General features: G+C 32.1%; 1 protein-coding gene across 1 annotated transcript in view; it reads right to left on the bottom strand.

Annotated features, from left to right (window-relative positions):
* The window catches only part of LOC110998488 (extracellular sulfatase SULF-1 homolog), a 67,834-nt gene that overhangs the window by 21,292 nt on the left and 23,766 nt on the right, over nt 1-22,776 (bottom strand). Inside the window, exons 2-3 of the mRNA XM_045630383.1 lie at nt 10,747-11,511; nt 10,182-10,321 (exon numbers count right to left, since the gene is read on the bottom strand). Of these exons, the coding sequence (XP_045486339.1) occupies nt 10,182-10,321; nt 10,747-11,384 (778 nt within the window). The 5' untranslated portion in view covers nt 11,385-11,511. The remainder of the gene's footprint in view (nt 1-10,181; nt 10,322-10,746; nt 11,512-22,776) is intronic.

Raw genomic sequence — 22,776 nt, forward strand, 5'->3', positions numbered from 1 at the left:
GTGAAATATTATGCATTTGCAACTTTAAATAAAATCAATTCAAAGGTAGGTATAAAGATTTCTTTACGTAAATATCTTCAAAACACATATACAAATTGCTTGTTAAAGTTCACGGACGTCTCAAAATAAACATTACTTCTTGCCCTCCGAGAGTATTTTTAGTTTTTCAGTCATTACAAGAGTGATATTTTAAGAGTCTCATTGCGCTGGCTTGAATGAGAGATGTGGAAGCAATTTCAGTGTCGCCCCGTAGCGTTATACAACCGCTAGACATATAATTTGGTACTGGTGTCTAGTCTATTTATATAAATATTTATATTAATCGTGGACTAGACGAGAAATAATAAGTAAGTAATAAGAGATTTCTATCCAATCCTATAGAGTGGAAAACAAATTGGTTTTGATAACTCGGAAGACAAGTGTCGTTTAATAAAATTATTCAATACATTAAATTAAATATCCAAAAATATAGAATACATTGCCATAGACTCCATTTCGCTTAATAAGTTGCCATGACACCATATTATAGTGCCAAAGTAGTCTATGTCCTTCGATGCATTTTGTTTTTTAAGTCTGCCTTTCTTTTGTCAAGTTAAATTTTTGAATGTAGTTTATTTGTGGTAACTTTTAACCAATGGTTAAAACCGGTAGTGAGGTATGTGGATTGCAACAGTCGAAGACTTGACAACACGTTTATGGTGTTGGTAAAGGTCGCATATTAGAGGCAATTAGCGGAATCCACTTTCTCTTACTAAATTAATGTGAAAGCAAGTACCTAAAGATTTAAAATATTTTATACATTTATAATTCCTTAAGAAAGTAGATGAACTTTTCGAATCTTTGCATTCCTTTCTCAGAAAATCGAGGCCAAGCCTGCTTAAAACTATAATACAGAATCGAGACTTAGCGCTTCATAATATGACTTCCGTATGTCAAATGTAATACATTTTTGATCAACTAACACATGTTTTAAACACGATCTCGGGATTATTAATGGGTTAATAATGTTTTCATTTCCAATGCAATGGAACGAAGCGTACTTAAAAAAATAAGTACACAAATAAAAAGCGAAAAAATAAGACGAAAGAGAAAAGTAATAGATGTCTTATATACGCCCTATTTTATGGCATAAAGCTAGCTCAGATTAAATGTGGATATTTAAAACAACTATGGAAATTACCAAGGAGAAGAAGGAAAAGTGGGCGCCCCAAAAAAGGTTCTTAAAAGAAAAAATAGCGTAAGCAGGGAGTGATTTGAGAAAGGAAGCCTTGGACAAGGATATTTGGAAAAATCTGGAGAAGGAATCAATCTCGTGAAGGGGATCGATTCTACTAAAGGAAGCAAAAAAATTAGACACCTAAGTGTTGCATAATTACAAATATAAATATAAAATACAGCTTCGGTTTTCTTTGTTCTCGGGATGTGCTTGCTTAAAAATAAAAAAGAAACTTGGTGTTTGGAGAAGTGCTCTTCGAAGTTTATCATACTGTTAAAATATTTACTTTTTCCGCTCCCGATTCCCTTGAGCCCTCGAGCACAGGCCACAGTATTTGTATTGCCAGAACAAATATTTTTTTAATAAGTAAATCAAATATATAGGTGTAGTACGAATAGAAGAAGAGATTTTAAATTGACAGCTCTTGTAAGAAATTGGAGCGCACTTGCTTTTATCATGTGAGTTGGATAGTTCTTTAAATCGGGAAAGTGAAGGGAACCTTTTCGCCGTTTGTTCTATGTATAAGAAAACTAAGAATAATAATAAAAATATATTTATTTCTAACTAAAACATAAAAAAATTATGAATCGAAGTTTGGAGAGGGTATTTCAACTGCAGATACCCGTGACAAAAGCACCCAAAACCTTTCAATAGCAATTTTCATACAAAAATATTTTCCCTTATATATTCAGTAATTTGAAAGAAATATATTAACATTAACCAAAAGTATAAATAAGAATGTTTTACTGCAACTATGATATTGTGTCTTATAGAAGAGACTCTTGGAGTGCGCAGGCTAGTACCGACGCCCCAGAGCTGGTGTTTTCTTGGTGTAATAATTAAGTATCGCAATACATCGAGGATATGCTGCAGGAACACGATAGGGAAAATTTTTTTTCCAAATTTATTTCAGTTTCCAATAAATCCATACTAAATTATTATTACTATCTAGGTAATATTATAAATAAGATTAAGAAAAATTAATTAAATTTTGACCGTGAATGACTTTATAAATAGATCTTTAGTTACATCAAAAAATCATGTTTGTTTTATATAATAGAATGTGTATTAGTGGTTACCACCAATACATGAAATTAAAGAAAAAATGGTTTTCTCATAGGGCCGTCGCCTATCCAAGATAGGTGATTGTCATGGCTAGTAAAATATTGGATACTGTGCTTCCGAACAATGCCTCAGTAATTGACCAAACCATTGTCTACATTTCTGCAACCAAGACGTGCCTCTGTGTTACGTAAATTTTAAAGTTTTCTTTTCTTCCAACTAAATTTTAAATGATCTTTGGTTATATGTCGAAAATATAACTCGTAGCGATAACATCTGCGTATTTTTTACAAATTTATTAAATTATAATTGTTCACTTTAATTGACTTCCGAGTGAATTAAAGGCGTTAGTAATAAAATAATTTTTATTCTGTCTGCGTAGGTGCTGTGTAAAATGCGTAGACGGTCTGGCGTCGGCACCCACGCATAAACCATTGGTGTTTCAAGTTTGTACGGCTATTAGGTAATTAGTTAAAGGTTTGAAATATTTAAAGATTAGGCAAGAAATTGGAAGCATAAAATTAAACATCATGACGTCAGAATCAAGTTTATTCGCTACGTTAGCGGTTAGTATGATTTCCTCACCACGCGATACGTATATCATTAATACTTCTTGTTATAACCTAGGTATTATTACGTGTCCGATGTCAAGTAGTCTATTGAAATGTTACATCGGCTGAAATTTTTTAGATGATGCAATTTTATTTATGGGACATGTAGGGGGTAACACCAGGTTAAACCCAAGTTGGCGTCCTTGTCCCCCGGTCGCCATTTTGGAAAAAGGGGTGAAAGCACGTTGCTATATCTCATTAACTGTCCATCGTTCAAAAAAAAATTGAAAAGACATAGCACATTTATCAGAAAAGTTATAAGTAAAAAAGTGAACAAATTTAATTATAAATATTCTTTTTTGCTTAATAACTGTAATTCTTTTGATTTTATCAAAAGCTATGTCAGTACAATTGTGTAGAGGATCTCTTTTGCAAGATTTTTCTTTACTATTTTTTTTAATTTTGAGAATTTAAAAGGCTGTTACAGTGTTCCAAAGTTGACAAAACAACTTTAGAATTTAAAATGAAAATTTGTACAGGTTCTTAAGTCACTTATTAAAAAAAGAGAAGAAATCATTGTTCATCAACTTTCTCGACTGTTCTTATACAACTTAATTGTTAATATATCTATTAATATTTACGATCAAATTACTTATCTGGAAAACAACTTAAGTCGTTGACTTAAAAGTATTATAATAATTTATGCCTGATTACGTAGTCTGTAGGTTATTTGTAAAATGTCATACATGTCGAAATAATAAGATATTTAACTGTTTGTATGTGGCATTCACAAATGCCATACATTGTAGGTTTACCTTCGCTGGGATAATTATTACTGATATTGCAATGTTTAGCACCTTGTGCAAAACAATATAGATTTAAAGCACATAAATATTCCATAATAGTTAGCCTAGATTCTCTATGGCTAACTTTATGGTTATGTTCAGTCGTTTAAGATATCACTTTTGTCTAGGCTGTGCAAGGATAATACGAAACTGTGAATATATGACGTAATCGTACTCGTAAATTTTTGTATGACACACACAAACCTTATTGTATCGACCTCAACAAATATTTAATATAATATATTTTTATACATAAACACTCCTGCCTTAACAGGTGACTAAATTGACACGAATGAACAATAATAATACACTTTACAGACGAAACACAAAAAAAAACATATTAAATAACAAAATAAAAAATACAAGAAACTTACTAACTAACTGTACAAATAAAAAATAATATAACTTTTGCCAGCTCACTGAACGGACAATGAAAAAGGTTCGCTATCTTATGTATCTTGTTAAGTAAATTAACACACAATTATATGGTAGTAGGTGTATTTTCCTCTTTATAATATTGCCTTTACGGGTTTATATGCTGCAGGTATTGACCCTCTCTAGGCATATTATGGCACTATAGAAGTCCTGTGGTAACACCAGTCAAGTCACCAGCCATCAATTGCTGATAGAACATACTATAACTAAACTTAAATAACAAACAATATATAAATAACGCTGTGGTTTTGTATGTGTGAATATGTGAAAGGGGTGTGAATTTTTTAAACTATTCTTACAAATCTCTTCATCACAGCGTGAACACATTTTTGAAAGGAACATACAAAATAATACTAGTTAAATAAAGAGTGAATCTTTACTCTCATCGTTTATTCCACTATAAGGACAAAAAGCCTGATACAGCCTATAGCATGAGTTACACCAATAGACCAATAGACCTTCTGTCTCGGTGCGCATTTGACAGTCGCTCGTACAGTGGAGAAAACATCGTGGGGTAGCCTGATAATGTTAGACTCAAAAAGTCCACGATTTTCGGGACAGAAGGCTGATTACCTTTGCCTAATAGAAAAACAAATGATCACGATACAGATCTCTTGAGGCCCAGACAGAAAAGGTTGTAGTGTAACCGGCTTTTTTTGATAAAACAAATCCAAAGCCATTTCTATTCTTAATTTTAAATTAGAAGAACTAGAAGAAGAACTGTCGAATAATATTATACCCTTCTAAATTTAATTACGGAATGTCAAAGTATGAAAAAATTTTCGACAAATTTCCGTGACAAATCCTATGAATAATCATGTCGCTTTTGAATTGTCAATTCCATCTAGCATTCCATTCACGTAACATGCAACACTTGAAACCGACACCCACACACTTTCTGTTAACGGAAGAAGCAATCTGTGATTAGATTGAAGAATCTAAATACCCACATGTGGGATGACCCTTCGCCCACAAGGGATAGGGCGAATTTATTGCAGCTCGTTTGTAACATAAATTTACAAACTAAATGGACTCTTAAATGTGATAAATCGTCGACACGTGCCTCTTGTCACATAGGGTACTGTCACAATTGTGTCAAAATACGATAAACGTCAATGAGTAAATATCTGATTTCCGACATAAATCGACTGCAAAGCACTAAAATTATTGATGCTTCTTATTTTTATATATGGCCTTGTAATATAATAAAGTTATTAAACAATAATTAATTTATCGATGTACGTAAGCAGATCGTATTTTTGTAAGTCAATTCTTAGTACAAAAATCAATAAATATATAATGTAATGGTTATTGTCCTCCTTTAGTTTAAAATTATAATCATTTATTTATATAACATATGGTGAATATGGTATTAATTAAAATATTATCATAAATATTATATTAGTAGGTTAGCTTTATGGCATACTGTCTTTAAAACTTCGTAAGTCACCGCAACAAAACAGTATTTTTACCATGTAGGCACATGCAGACCATTGCAGTGGCCCATGTGAGGGTACCCAGAATGATGTTAGAGCCTTCCAGCACACGCACCAGTAAAGTCGTACAGGCGTCGGTACTAATACTCTTACTATTCTGAACACTTTTCATACATTGGATCAAATCTCAATAATTTATTAGGTTAAATACAGGAACGCAGCTGCAGCAACCGTAAATAGCCAATTACATAAAATTGTGATCGATACATTGATTGATTGCTTAAATTTTTTGTCTTTATTTTAATTTGCTACTTATTTTTAAATTATTCAGTATAATATCAATGTCATAATTAATTTATTAATAAGCTAAAATTTGTACACTTATCACACACTTGGCCTCGGAATCGAGATAGTTTCAACGCTTTCTGTCCTGTGCCACCTCCCGCCAATTGCTGGCTTTTAGCTACTTTAGGGCCTCCTCCACTCTAACGATCCCGCAGTATCTGGGGCAACCTACTAGTCTTCTCTTCTCTTCTCTAAATACTAACGGTTTGAACAAGAATAAACAAGAAGAACTGTAAAGAAAATCCCCACCACTCTGAAATCGCCAACTATTTTATCTGTTGCTGCAATTATCACACCGAGACGTAGTACAACCTGTTTACATGATACCAAGCTCTTTTATGACCATGAATGAACCATAACATTGTATGACCCATTATACAGGTTTAGCGAATATAAAGATCTTATAAATAACGATTTTCTCTTAATGCAATTGATAAGGATCGCGTGCCATAAATTCCTATGTCAATCCAGACAATTCACTCTGATTACATTGAATGCAAGTGATTCCTTCCGTTGGGCTAAGACATCGCCGGATCCATTCGGTCACCCCAAATACCGGCAAGGACATTTCTATGAATATTTGTATAGTGTGATGATCAAATGACCAACGTCCGCCAGCCCACGTGTGCCCACGTTCAAACGATTATGTTTTGAACAAATCCTAGATCGACTGTACAACTATTGATTTATGAACCTGTGTCTTTCAGCTTACGATTGCGCACTGTTTTCAGAAACATTATGACTTAACAATACAGGATGGATGACTTATTTATTTATGTAACAAATAAGCTATTAAAGCTAGTCATTAAAGATAAGGCTAACACGATAACTACTTCCATTAACATCAAAAACAAAGCAATAAACACACGCACAGTAATAAATAATAAAAAACAGACCATTTCTTATAGTCTGTAATCTATGCAGTTCATTAATTATTTCCATATATATGTGCCCTTTTCGAGAGGTCACTTTATATTTGGTATAGAACGTTAGTAGCGTTGGTGTGAATAGTTTTATTTAATTTTATATATTAATATGTTTTTATTTAAAAACGTAAATGTATAAGTATTACGTAAATTTTTCAGGAAATATGATTGTTAATATTTTGCTTCTGAATTAATTTTAAACCAATTTTACTTTTACCTTTAGTATCAAAATATTTTTATAACTTTTAATCGTATATTGAAAGTATATTTATAAATTTGTTCTAAAAAAGAATTATGCATGTATCCGTCTTATATCTTATATTATGCATCTGGAATCTGGTTATAAATAGATTCAACTATAAGACTACAAATGTTTTAATTTTAAAGTTGAATGACTGAAGTCCCATGGGCACGCGTCGTTTTTTTTATAAGCAAAAAAATGACATGTCGAAGACAAATCAATTATAAATTGTTTTTCTTTTTTTAATTCTTGTTGAATGAAAAACTTCACACCACATTATTTTTAGAAGATACCAATTTTATTGGGTTATATTAATATTGTCTCATGAATTGTCCGATAGGATCGGCGATTTTAATGCCAGTATTATAATATATCTAACTGTCCCCCTGTTAATACATCTTGCAATTTAAAACTGTGTTTTATTAGTACAAAAATACTGGCCACATTTTACGAAGCGTCCGTAATTGCTATGATATTAAACTGTGAAACGGTAAAATTATGAGTCAAGTTATTGCGATCCCGATTTTATTGCGTCATTACACGGGACTCGTCTGAGCGAATGTAAACTCATTAATGGGCTTATTGGTGTTATACGTATTAAATAAAGTATTCCTTCAATATTTATTGTTTATGGAACATATTTAAGTTCACTTCCATCCAAAAGTAAAGAGGTGACCAATTGTAAAACGGGTTTAACGTAAGATCGAAACGTAAGACGTAACGTAACGTCCTTTGTACTTTGTAGAGACTCTTGGGCCGTGGGTTTAAAGTGCATTAAGCTTTAAGTTGGTTAAAAATATTGTAAATACTGTATATTTGCCTAACTTATGTAATTTAATTCATTTTTCCTTTACTCACAGTGGCTGCCTGGGAGAAATCGCTCGAAAGCGATAAGGCCGCCAGTTGCCCTCCTTTTCATTTAATTATGTTCTATTTTTATATTCTAATGTAACGAAGTGTTAATATATAAATAAATAAAATAAATTTGTGTGTTGTAACAAAAGGATTCTATTACCAGAAAAATAAAAGAGTCAAATATTTGGAAGAGAGATTCTTATGATATGGTACACAATTGATTACCATCGGAATAATTTTACTTTGAAAAATAACCAGTAATAAAATCTAGTACCTAAAATATATTTATGCAAGCAAAAAAGGCAATTACTTTTTATGAAGATACCTGACACGGCTGTTCTATAACATGATTGCATTTTGTACAAGAAATTATATCATGTAGTTTAGTACCTACAACTTATAATAATGATAGTAAATTATTATAATATTATTAAACAGGTTTTAAAGATTTCATTGGATATAACAAAGCAACAATATTTTGTAAATTTCATAAAGGCTTTTGTTGCTAAATAGCATTCATAATTGTCGAATAATATGATGAAAACTATTGTAAAGAATAAATCAAATAATTTAACAGATAAAAAAGTTATAGGCTTTTCTCACACTGACACTATTCTCTATTTTGTTTATAGAACAGGGGGCAAACGGGAAGGAGGATCAATACTCACATAACTAACATATACTAACTATATATGAACTGCTATACTATGTGCGAAGAGTGCTGTCAAAACTTCAAGAAAAACACCTGTTAACGCTTGCTTCCTTGACATTTCAAAGCAATTGACCTTGCATCTTACGACGCTCTATGTAAAAAGATGATAACATCTCATATAGCTGTAGTTGTAAATATATTTAAGTATTGATGTGGAAATAAAATTAAGTGCGTGAAAGTTATAATATGTCGGATACACATTTGAATGTGGAGTGAGACTGCGAGGGTTGAGTTCTTGCTTGAGCTAGCAATTTATTGGATGTTGTTACATAGACGGTTTTTATTCCAATAATATGTGGATATGGTGGTGGTTTTGTGCCCCACGATCTGTGGACTAAAACTCTTGAAAATATATGAGAACATGGTTATGGTGTATAATCATCCAGAGTGCTTCTAAGCTACGAATATGCCTCCTTTATCTCGGTGGTACACTATTAGAGAAGAAAGATTACTTAAAATGTTTGTTATACAAAAATAAAAAACAACAATGGCGCTACAACCTTATTCGGTCTCGGCCTCAGATTTATGTATAAAATGTTATATGATCATTTATAAAATGTAATAGACAATTATCACCCTCTTGTGACACACGCTGTCGAATTTTTGGGTCTAAGTCAAGCTGATGTTTTCTTACAGCGTTCCAGCGAATGTTTTTTTATTTATTCATTCCACACATGGACTAGAATAAATGCGCACAAAAAAAGAAAGTTCATTACTTCATTAGATCCTCGACCTTAGGGATGATAGCACCCTGAAGTTTCTGATATAACCAGTACATTTATTCACTGATGCTTGTAATAGCTAATATCTATTAAAGATCGCTTTCAAATGCATGCGTTCTTTAAATTCCATCGATAAATCATATTGCCAATAGAATTCTCAGGTGTCCGCTATCACGTAACCACTTATATTACAATTCAATTCATAATCGGAATTGATGCAATGACATGTTCCAGGAAATACCAGCATCGGTTTACATGTTGAAGCACTTGTAATAGAAAAAAAACTCCGGACTTACAAATTTTACCAAGTTCATATCGCCGTCTGTACAATATACATATTTTGCGAAGAGTTTACAAACCTTAACTAAACAAGAAAGTTACCATCCGTTGGTAAATAGTAATTTTGGAACACCGTTTATAAGATTTTTTTCTTGATAGCCAGTTTGAAAAGAGTATGAACACGAAAAAGATTTTTGTCGGCTTAACATCACTCCTGATACGGAAGTACGCCCGAGCCAAAAAGGTGCTTAAACGACAGGAAACCTCCCAAATATCGAAGTCCTTTGACATTTGTTTTTAAGTATGTCTAATTATATATTAGAGACTTCAAAGGATTATTTATGTCGTGAGAGCTGAATACGTAGTCCACATTGGAATAGAGCCAAAAACCTACAAATTCAAGAAACCGCGGTTGGTTTGTTTATACAGTCAAAATCTTTTATAATGACATCGAAGGGACTACTCATATTTGGTCGTAAAAACCGATAGTCGTAACAGTACGATATTAGTAGATAACGTATATTAATATACTTATAACTTAATTTCTAACACTGACCTGTTCGATAACCAGCATTGGACAGGTAGGTAGCGAAGGTGTTAGTTTCATGCTTGGCTTGCCACATCGGAGAAGAACAGTTGTCATTGTTGGTAAAAACGTTGTGGTTATGGACGTAAATTCCAGTGAGCAGGGAACTCCTGCAGATAAAGAAATAGGCGTTTAAAATAAAATAAAAAATATTTATTATGGATCATAAGATATAGGTATCACTTATTCCACGTCATTTATTTTATATATAATATAGCACGATAGGATCGTGCCGTATCTGTGATTGGCCTAGATTAATTATAATCAAACAAAACACAAAATCATTGCATCTTTAGATTTACCTTATTATGCGTAAGACAGAAACTGAAAATAGTATATATATTCTGTATACAGAGTATATAACAGAAACTGAAACAATTGTTGAAAACCAGACCAAATAAATAGATGATATGATTATGATGAATGATATGATTTAGAAAAACATTTATTTTAATGAGTGGGTTAAAATAATCGGTTCGCAATTGCTACTGCAAAAGAGTAAGAATGTTTAAATATCTATTTAGAAATAACATACCGTGATGGACAGCACATTGGCGTAGTCGTGTAGGCGTGACGAAACTCCGCTCCGGCACTTCTTATTGCTTTCATTGTACGTGGCATAAAATTTAAACTGCCGAGCTCCACATCTTGATCATCAGTCAGAATTAAAATGATATTAGGCTTTTTCTCTCTCGGCTGTGGGTATGGAATAAAACCGCCGTTTTGCCATTTATTTGCAGATTTTTGTTTGAATCGCGTGGTGTTTTCTCTTGGCGGCGTTCTCTCTGGGGTTTTGTGGAGTGGTTTGCGCCTGTCTGAAGCCTTTTCGGTTGTGGCTTTCGCGTGTTTCTCTTTTCTTTTCTCATTTTTAAGGTTGAAGGGATCTGTTCTGTTGGCATCCTCGATAGAGTCTGAGCCCTTTCGGCGATCGCGTCTCACTTCTTGATCCCAAAATCTACGCCTGTCTCCACGGAACCTTGAACTATTTCTGTGTCTCAGGTACCTTCTTTCAGGTAAATCTGTTAACGTCCCATTAAATGTAGTACGGTTTCTATTGTTTTCTTTATTTCTTAACTCTCTGGCCCTTGACGTGTCATCTTCAAGGGAATCTCTCTTCGCAGAAATCAAGAGGAAATTCCATGTAAGTAGGATGGATATTATTTTGAAATTCATATTTAATTCCTCTATGGAAGATATTGGTTTGTCTATATTATTAAGGCTGGTGTTAAATCTTCATGTTGTCATAGATTGAGACTGCCAATAGAATTTTTTGAATTCTAGCCTCATTTTGAGTTTTTACCTGAAACCAAAAGCAAAAGACTTATTAGTTAATGAAAACTGACTCCGATAAATTTACAATAAATTTTAATTTTATCGAAAGATAGGTTTTGAATAAACAGAAAAAAGTCAATCGCGAGCGGTCTCTCATCGTATTAAAATTTGACAATACTGTGATAACATCACAAATGATGCGGAAAAATGTTATCAAAATTTCTACCTGTAGCAATTATAGTTCCCGCAATTTATAATATTTCCACTTTATTATGTTTTAAATATTTATATTATGTTTATATTGTTTTATATTACATAATATATATATACATCGTAATTTACCGTTAAAGGAAATTATGCAAAGCGAGTCCTATTTATTATCCACGCCATTCAATATCAGGAGAATTGAGAGGAAAGCTTTATGGCAATCGGAGGGTCAATCAGGGATTGCTTTCAAGTAAATTAAAACTTTGAGTAGTAACGAGTACACTCCTAAGCGAACTAAGTAATTTCCTTTCCCGTTCATTCCTAAAACGTATTTACAGGATTATTTACTTTGATTTAAAATGTGCTTTGCATTTTCTTTTTATAAAACTAATCTTTCCACGGCCTTAGAACATACTGTTAGTATTGCAGTAATTTAAGTATCGTGTTGTTAGCAAGATTTATTAACATGTTAGACGGATTACAAAAATTAAAACACTTACATTGAATAATATGTAAAAAACAGTGAATAATAATTTTTTGATTTGGTTTGCAAATTAGTAAAAAAACAATTTTTTTAAGTAGGCCGCAGTAAGGTAATAGTAGCGCGTATAAGCGTTTAGTATAAGCTTAATTTACAATGATTTCCTTCACCGAACAAGCGAGTGTTAAATGCCCATAGACAAAGTCTACATTGGTGCACAGACGGTCATCGAACCTACGATCTTTAGGATGAGAGCCGATTGCTGCTGAATAAGATAGGCCATATTTATTTTCAACATAATATAATCAGAAAAGATTTATTATAAAATGAAAGAGCAATTACATCTAGGTTTATATATTTGCAAGCCAAATTCGCATATGTTTACAGATATAATTTTAAACCGAGGAACAAAAACAGTTTCTACTCTAGACTCTCTGAAACCGTAAACAAAGGTATATTGTTTTATGAAATGTTGTTTATGTTTATGCTAAGACGATATTAGCTAAGGCTAATCCTATTTCTGATCTAGCAAAACATCGGCTCATTTTAACGAAAGTTCATTGAACCCTGGAATAATTACTAGTAGAAAATTATAATGAATCTATTAATTATTAACTAGTGTTATACTTAATTTCATATGGGACATATGGAAATATGGGACGTGATAGTTGTATATCAATACGAAAAGATTTGCGTGGGGTTTATTAGAACGACATTTTTCTGTATAAATAATTAGTGCAGAACCATTATAAACGAACGCATTTCAATATGCATATTATTCTTTGTATATGCGACCTTCATGCTGTGCATGTAAAAACGAAGCTTGGTGTTCTCTAGTACCTGACACTTTTTTTTATTTTTGACACAAAAATACAAGATTTTTTTGTATACAGAACTGGATAGATGTCAAGTCACAATCTCACCGCCCCGCCGCTTCCTATCCTAAATATCTGTCGTTATTAATACAAACAATAAACCCACACATCTTTTCACTTTCAACACGATACTTTTTTGCATAATATTTATTACAGACATATATTTACAGACATTTTAATAATCTAAATTATATATTAATTCACTTCAGTACAAAACTTTCTATATATCAAAGGTATTTGTGCTTGAGACATACAATTTTATTACATAATATGTAGTAAAAGACGAGGTAAAATAAACTTTGTGAACATAGCTGGAATTTTAAGTGAAACTTCTCGCGAAAATCTCAAGTTACGGTTAACGATCATTATAAATTAGAAGTTAATCACCGCCCGACGAAGTTTTCCCGTCAAGTTCTATGTAAATCTCCATAATGACTAATGTTATTCTCTGAATTAACGAAGCGTTAAGGTTGTGGCTTTTCAAGCTTAATTAAATCGAAGAAACCGTATCAGTAAGCCAAAAAAACATAGGTCATTTTACACATACTCTTTGTGACAGTGAAAAACTCTTTGTCACATTTGATGTCAATATGCAAGCAGCCTATTTATATAATAAATTAAATAGGCTGCTTAACATCTACCCTCTCACCGCCTACAACCTAAAAACCCGAATAAAAGACTGGCTTATGATCACGCTTTATGCAGTATTAGAACTGCTTTTGAGACCCATGATTTAAACGTGTAGCTACGTTACTCATTCACTCACCTACTCACTCACTCATTCACTCTCTCACACACTCATGCACACAATCAGGTGTGATGATAACGGTAACAAGTAAAAAATAAAAAGGAAATGAACTGGCTTAATTATTTTATGTAATTAACTTTGTTATGGAAGAGCTGGGAACCCTAACACAGGTATATTTACTTAAAAGGGTTACCAAATCTTACACTATAAAAAGAAGAATGTACCAACTTAAATGAATAAAGACTTATTATTATTATATTATTATAATATAGCGTAATATGTATTACAAAATGCTACGATTTTCTGAGCATATATTTTGGAACAAATGTTATAAAAGAAACATTTGGAGATTAACTTTATTTGACGTTTAAGATTTTCCAATTCACTATGTACTCAAATATTTTAATATAACACATTTATATTAAAATATTTGAGTTTGACATTATGTATAAATCTAAATCACTGAGCCACTAAAATTAACTTTTAACTAAAGCATACATTTTGCTCCTTTAAATCATATAATGCAAGACAGACAAGAAAAGTATTTTATTTCAATGCATGATATCAATATATACAATTGTTCGATCAAATATGAAGAGCGTGTTGCAGTATGGTTCTGAAACGTGGAAAGTTACAAAGAGTACCATGCAACAACTCCAGGTCTTCGTGAACCACGGCCTTTGTCAAATCCTCTGCATATTCTGGCGATACCAACTGCCAATTGACAGGACTATAACATGAAAGGGAAAGTCGGTGGACTATGTGCTCATTCGACTAGAATCCTCAAGTCAAAAGGATACGTGGCCGCCCAAAACAGACCTGGCAACGAAGCCCAATTGTAGAAGCCAAAACATCTGGAATAACATGGAGTGAAGTTAGAAGAACTGCCCAAGGCTTGAGGATATAGCCTCAAGTGAGTCAATACTTCGATATAAGGTAGATATATTGAAACAGAACTCGTTCTATAATCTATTTTCATTTATTCACTGTGTACTTTCACAGACTCTGTGAATTTGTATTAAATGCTGCCGGGTTCTTCCGGTCTTAGATATCTAGATCTTAATAGATTCCCAGCGAAACTCGTTTCGGGTTGGTAGATGAAGTCTCATTAGTAGGGTTTAAAATTGTTAAAAAAATAAATCAGTGGCACTACAACCTCTTTAGATCCTGGCCTCAGATTTCTGAATCTGTTTCATGATCATTTTTAAATCTAATAGGCAAGTATCAGCCTCCAGTGCCTGACACACGTCGTCGACTTTTTGGACAAGACCTGTCGGTTTCTTCACGATGTTTTCCTTCACCGTTCGAGCAAATGTTAAATGCGCACATAGAAAGAAAGTCCATGGTGCACAGCCGGGGATCGATCCTTCGACCGCAGGTATGACAGTCGCACGCTGAAGCCACTAGACCAACACTGCTCCACAAGTTTAAAATTGTTATTGTAATTTATTTTGCACTTATCAAGGACATTTTTTCCGTCCACTAGAAGTATAAAGCGTCATGTATAGCAAAGCTTAAACGCATTTCCGCCGGCACAAGATTGGCTTCATAGCCGATGTATCACGAATACTTAGAAGGAAATTTGAAGACAAAGGAATTAATGCTTTCTAAGGATAGCGGGTGCAAATTCCGTGAGCTTACATAAATTTATAATTAAAAGCCCTCGTTTCTTGCGCAATTTACAAACTGAATATACTTTTTAATGAGCTGTTATCCATCATAAAATGCCAACCCAGACTAATGAATTTTTGTATATTATATGATATATACAAACTTTGTTTTTTAATATTATGAAAATCAACGTGTTTTTATCTGTGTTTGTCTGTTTTTTAAGTATTTAGTTCTTAAGTAATTTAAAGGAAATTGTATTACGGTAAAGGCTTTAATTGTTTTTTGCACTTATAAGTAATATTTGTTGATGTATAAGATTTAAGCAATTATAAAAATAAAAAAGTGCGAGTACAAAGTACACATGTCAGAACTGCAACTTCTTTGTAAATGAATTATTACTAAGGTAAAGGCCCAATAGATGATCATGCAATAATATATGTTCACTGCATGTCTTTGTAAATTTATATTCACACTGTTTACACACCTTATACGTGCTAATGATATTATAAATAAATAAAAAATCTGCGTTTACTGAATAAGACGCTATGCGACAGAATTTCAATCTAAAGTTCTAATATGTAACTACTAAATGAATACATCAACCAATAGCGTGTATTTTGTCTCGATCTCCTTTACTCTCTCTCTCTCTCAATCTCTCTCACTTTAGCTCTCTCGATGGCTATTTGCTTCATGTTTGGTTCGCCCTTTCTTTCTCTCTCAATCGGTCTCAACAGCTATCCTCACATTTTTCCGACAAAAACGCTGCATATCTTCGTGACGCTAATATTATTATTAATGCGCTTCATCCTTACATACTTTACCCTCATGCGTAAAGAAGTTTCACTTGAAAAACATGAAAGACAATATTATTGTGACACAGATTAATATGTCATACCAGAATAGTTACCAACAGTGTCATTAAAAGCATGTTAAAGATATAATTTGTAGCTATCATTCCAATTATTGGATGTGCTGTTGACTCTAAAGTTGATTAACGCAAGCGCATCGTGTGACACACTGAATTAGTGTAAGTAACGAGCACTGGACTCAAATAACGTCGAATTTTATTTGTTCACTTATCAACTTTGCATGGGTATTTAAATTGGAGCTAGCTTTATGTTCGTTCATTTAGGGTTAACGGTTATTGTAGAATGTAAGCATTAGAATTTGCGAAATTTAGAATCAAAATGTTTTTTTTAAAGAAAAAAAAATTCAAAGGTGTTGCTAAAAAGTTAACACAAACGTCGTATTTAAAATATCGTTTGTTTTTAGTCGGGTACAATTGGAGAGCAGTGTCGGCCTATAGGCTTCAGCGTGCGATTTCTGTGGTCGTAGCTTCGATTCCCGGCTGTGCACGAATGGATTTTTGTTTTCTAAAAATTCGCTCGAACGGTGAAAGAAAACATTGAAAGGCAACCGGCTTGACTTTGACCCAAAATGTGTGTCACTCACTGGAGGCTGATCACAATACTGAAATATTAGATTTACCTATTGGTATGAAAAACATATACAGAAATCTCAAATCTATAAAGGTTGTAGCGCAATTTTTTTTTAATTGACGTGGCAAAACAGCAGCATGATAGTTTTGACTATGGTTTCGTGATGGCGATGATGCGCGCTTCGCATAGTCGTATAATGCTATGAATTTTTAATTAAGCTTACCCTAACTTCGTATAACAAAACCTTTTTTTGAAAGAACAGTGACATTTTTGGTGGAAAATGTTAGTAGCAGAAAACCTTGAATCCTGAAATATATATAAATTTTTCACACTTCCTAACGATTTTTGCATGGCTGGCTTTTAAAAAACCGTGCAGGCCTAGAAAGTGAAAAATCACTACATTTGCTCATACAATAAAGTAATCGTGTCTTCTGTTCGAAAAATCGATGAATACTTTAAACGAAAAAGAAGGTTTTTGAAATAATTACAAAAACTTCACTGTAAGTTACTAAACTAAACAAAAGGTAACACAAAAAATTAAATTCAAGCAATTCTTTCACATTAAGCGACTTTTATTTATCGTATCTCAATTTAAAATGATTTAAAAATATCAAAGTTCATAAAGTTAATTACACTCGGATGGTTGCTGTTCCATTTTTATCCTTATTTATTGATTTTTACAAGCTTATGTGATTTATTGAACGAATATGCCTTTTTTTATTTATAAACTTGAGCAAAAACTGGTCTATAATATCAAACTCATTGTCCACATATATGACTTTAGCAAGCAATGTTGGATGGCCTAGTGAAATGTGACTTTCATCCGAGGTCCCAAGTTCGAACCCTGGTGGTGCACCAATGGCCTTTCTATATAACCTAAGCTCGCACAATGTTGGAAAAGATCGTGATGAAACCAAAACCTTAAATCACAAAATCGACGACGTAAGTCAGCTCTATTTGACTTTTGATATATGAAAAAAGAAATTATCAAAGAAACGGATGCAACATGAGGCACTCAAATAGGGTTTTAGCACCACTGTATTATTTTTATAGGACTTTTACCAAGACGCTTCTATTTGCGTCTAATTTTTGTGTTCACTAAGATTTTATAAAATATAGAACACAGCTTTAAGATATTACTAAGTATGCCTCCTGCTGATAGCGGACAAATCTTTGTTTTTAATTTATTTTATTATTCTTAATCACTCAAGATGTCATATGGAACATGGTGTAATGCAGCTCCTTACAAACATTGTGTAAAAAAAACTTGGCGATTAAAAAAGTGGCGGAGAGTTTATTGCCAGTTCTTCTCTTCCGTTCTACGCCCTTGATTTGATAACTGGCAGTAAATGTAAAATTAGAATTATTTTATGTATATTTCTTTTTTTTTTGACGTTTCTAAGTTTGCCAGCATCGAGTTACGCGAACAAACCATGTCTCACGGTAAACAATTTTTCGTTTAAATATTTGGCGTATATGATGCGTTTGTGTTTAACGGCATTTATGTACTATTTAATTAGGTAAATAATGTTAAGTCACGTTTATTTATTTGCGGAACAACGCCGCAATCATAAGACAAAACAGTCAATAGAATTGAGGTTTAGTGTGTTTAACGATAATGCATGTTTAATTCTTGGTTCATTCACGAGTATTACGCATTTAATTAAAACAAAACCAGTAGTATTAGTTTCTTGATATTTTTCGTCTATTTATTTTTCAATAAGGAGACATGACAAGTACAAGATACATATGTAAAGAAATAGAAACAATTTAAATCGTAGAAGTGTCCTTCACAGATAAGACTTTTTTCTATAACTGTGAGTAACAAATAAAAATAATAAGAATAAGGGCATGAAAATATAACGAATTTATAATACGTACAACAACGATTGTAAAAGGAGCTTAAAAAAGAAGAAACATAGTATCAACTTTGCTCGAAAAATATTAGTTCTTTAACTAAATTTTGATACTTATAATCTCATTTGATTTAATATGCTTAATATTTCATTTTATCAGACATTAAATCTTTTGAATTATGTGTGTCTCTTTTTATTGTTGCTTTTCGTTTCATCAAATTTCAAACATTCATTATTTTAGTTTTTTTTATAAAAATATACATATACTTATATTAAATTTAAAAATTTCTAAAATAAAAAAATTAAAATAAACGATAGTTTTGAGAAAACTCTTATTTATAAAAGTTTTTTGATAATTGTAGCTTTTATCAAAATTAACAATCGATATAAAGCTTAAAAAATTAAAATTAAATTCTTTGTTTAAAAATTAAAAAAAATCAAGTTCATTATCTTGAAACCCAAATTTTGAATGTGTGCACACGTTTTATTTATAAATTATATATATATATATATATATAATTTTGTCAATTATATTAGCTTTAATAAATTAAAAGATTTGTATAAATAGGGTAACACTTAGTCGTATTTGAAATGAGAACATTGTTGCGCTCAATAAATAATTCGTTAAGAGGTTTACTTATGATATGCAAAATGAACATTCAAAGCAGCCTTCAGCTTAAGGGCTGTCAGTGTATTTATGGTTCGTTACCCAATGGGTATTGGCGGACGTTTTGCACATTTGTACTAAAATATAACGAGTTCATTTCTACCCATTTATATGCTGTTATGTTAGTAATTTCATATCTAAGTGTTAGTTGCCTGCTTCGTTGGGCTTGAAGTCAGTGGAGTTATTCTTATTGCAGAAAGTAAGTTGTACCGTTGTTGTATATAGGGCTGAAAAAATACAAGGCCACTGAATTTTTCTTACTTGAAGTAGGTATATGTAATTATAAAAATATTTTTTTTTTTTTTTAATTACTTTTTGTTGATAATTATTTATGCTCTGCTTGTTACCTTATTTTACTCTCAATAGGTATTTTGTATTATTATTCTATACTAGGGATGGAAGACGTGTATTATTATTTTCCAATAATTAAAACATTTCTTAAAATCTACGTTTCACGACAATTAAGGCTTGCATTATGTCTATTCAAAAGAAGGACTTATTATTATTTATGTATATATTAATATAGAAATAAATGTAATTTTATATACCACATATGTAATTATGTATTATAATATGTAATTATAACGAAAAAGGTGTGTGTAGTTACGCACACGCGTTAGAAGTTATACTTCCTTGCCGTAACAAGATAAAAATGTTTTCAAACATTGTATTCTACGTTTATAGAAAAAACGACACTTAAAATATAAAAAAGTTATTTAATACATTGAAATTACTATAACGCATTATCTAGTTAAATAAAGTTAACTATATGTAACTTGGTGTCGGTTGTCTGTAACGGTGGGCGTGCGCATAGTAACAATTTACTCTGCGACAAGTACAAATACTTTTTAAACGATACATAAAACAGGTTTGATAATTACACAACAATGAGCTATAAATTAAAGATTTTAATCATTATTCAACGCTGTCAACCCTACACCGAAGTATGATTTAATGTTTAAATGGAGATTAAAGGACGAGCATGCTCACACGCGCTTATATATAACTTCCTTGGATGATGAGGCGCTAATGTATCGTTCAGTTTCAGTTGAACTGAAAAAAAAGCAAGCAATATAATGTCCATTTCCCAAACGGCTAAGTCAATACAAATAATTTTGACGTAATGATTAGAAGCAGGATTTGGCGGTGATCACGCTTTCGTCCCCACTTCGGTGGCTCTACATTTCATGTTGTACAGGAACTAGGCACCAAAGAACTATACTCGTCGTTTCGATCTTAATAACGACTGGATGGAACGGACATAAATGCTGAGATAATTCATAGGTGTGGTCGTTCTGTTATCATCTGTTATTATCTGAAGTAGTTTTTAAAGATATACTTCGTTTGGCGAATAAATTATTACGAAGCGAGCACGCACCGTCACAAAAAACCGCCACCCTAAAGATAGCTTTGGTCAACTTTTACTTTTTTGTGATAATGAGTTATAGTAAAACTTTCAATGTATTCAGTACTTTTTTTCTATTATTACTGTCGTTTTTCTACAAACCTAGAATTTTTTTTTTATCTGGTTACGCCAAAGAAGTATATCGTCTAACGCATAAAAGTACACACATTTTTTTTGCTTATTTTATTTTAGTTTTGTGTTCACTTAAAGTTGAGCATAAGTTAATTTTCTATGTAGCGTCATTTGATGTTTCAGGGATATTTTAGTTTTATTTTAAACCTTAGATGGCCTCCTTTAACATGTTACTATATATTTTCCATATAATTCTTCATATAACGTGCATGAAATATCAACTTGAAGTAAATTTAAGGACAACAATAAAATAAATAGTTCAAATAATTGTGTATAAGTCAGTGTAACGGTAATTTTAAATGATCTTTATTTTACGACAATTTTTAATATATTATGGATATTTGATGGCATGATTGTACTCACTCTCACTTATATTACGGTCATTATAGTCAAAGCGCATTGACAGCAACGGGATACTAAATTATTTCAGAAGAGATTCAGCCTTCAAATATTTAATGTCATTCTTTCAATCCGAAGAGATTTTTTTTTACTTAAATGTAAATCTTATAAAAATATTTTTAATATGTATTGGTTTTCATGAAATTTCATATCAAATGATTTTTGTTGTTGAATATGCAACCACAACAATTTAATTAAATAACTCATAGATAAACACAAACACGGACCTCAGTAAATACATGTCTAGTTAAAATAGGTTAAAACGTTTGAATAATTTAACACGAATCCAGGTAAATGCTGTCAAACCTATGATTTGTTGACATTTGGTAATCTAAATATTTGCATTCGCCACTGATTGAAACCAGCACACGAATTGCATATTTAAGACTATTAAAATAAACTATATGTTGTTGAAATAAATTCCCACGACTCGTACGCAGAACAAACCATATGGCGTGTCTGAAATCTATGCACGTTAATTTGATAATGTTTATACATGTTGTTCCTTAACTATATACGTTTAATACTAAAACAACACATACATTGCATTATATATCGCCGGAACCCAATAATTAATCCACAATCTCAGATTGTTTTCAAGACAAACTAAACCCTACGAAGACAATCCATTTTTGGAGACGCATAGAATGAAATCTCTTCGCTCTTTACACTCATATTCGATAATCAATATAAGCAATAATTTATACATAACCAAATTATATGAAGGATTTTAAGAAAATAAAGGCGATATATTCTCAGGCAATTTGCGTCATATTCAGACTAAACAATGATAAATGAGGCATCGAACACGTGTCCCATAATATTGGTTTGATTTGTTAGCGGATCGCATATGCTCTTCAATAGAATTAGTGTAGCCACAAGTAAACGTTCAAATGTTATGAGTTTGGCAAATAACCTCTCACGTACACCACGCAGAAATATACAAAAAATGTTTATGAGTGCTTTAAGAATTTCTATACAAATATGCATACGAGTTTAATAAATGAATTAAAACACAAACAAGACGTTCACTGCCTGAACGCAACAGAACACATTGAACAAAAAGAACTTAATAAAAAGAAATCATACAAAAGCACAGATAACCCAATAAAAAATAGCAGTAGAGCTGTCGATTACAGCAAAATAGTAACATTTATAGTATGTTCTGGCTGACTATCAAGTCACAAAAGAAATGCATCGGACCCATTAGTTTTATCCACTTCTATAGACGAAGTTCGTCTCTAAGAGGAATTATTTTTGTTTTACTCTCAGTACTTCAGCGTTTTTATTATATGTAGTTTTTTTATACTTAATCTAAATCCTTAATATATATATTGAACATCGATAACTATTATATAAGTTACAAGGTAAGGAATAAAAAGAAAAAAAAATACAAATAATAACGGCGTGGAAGTGAAAGAGAAAGTGCACAAGGTCACAAGGATTCCCTGCACCGTGGGTAGCATTTGACAT

The sequence above is a fragment of the Pieris rapae genome, chromosome 12, assembly GCF_905147795.1.
Source record: "Pieris rapae chromosome 12, ilPieRapa1.1, whole genome shotgun sequence".
Lineage (NCBI taxonomy): Eukaryota > Metazoa > Arthropoda > Insecta > Lepidoptera > Pieridae > Pieris > Pieris rapae.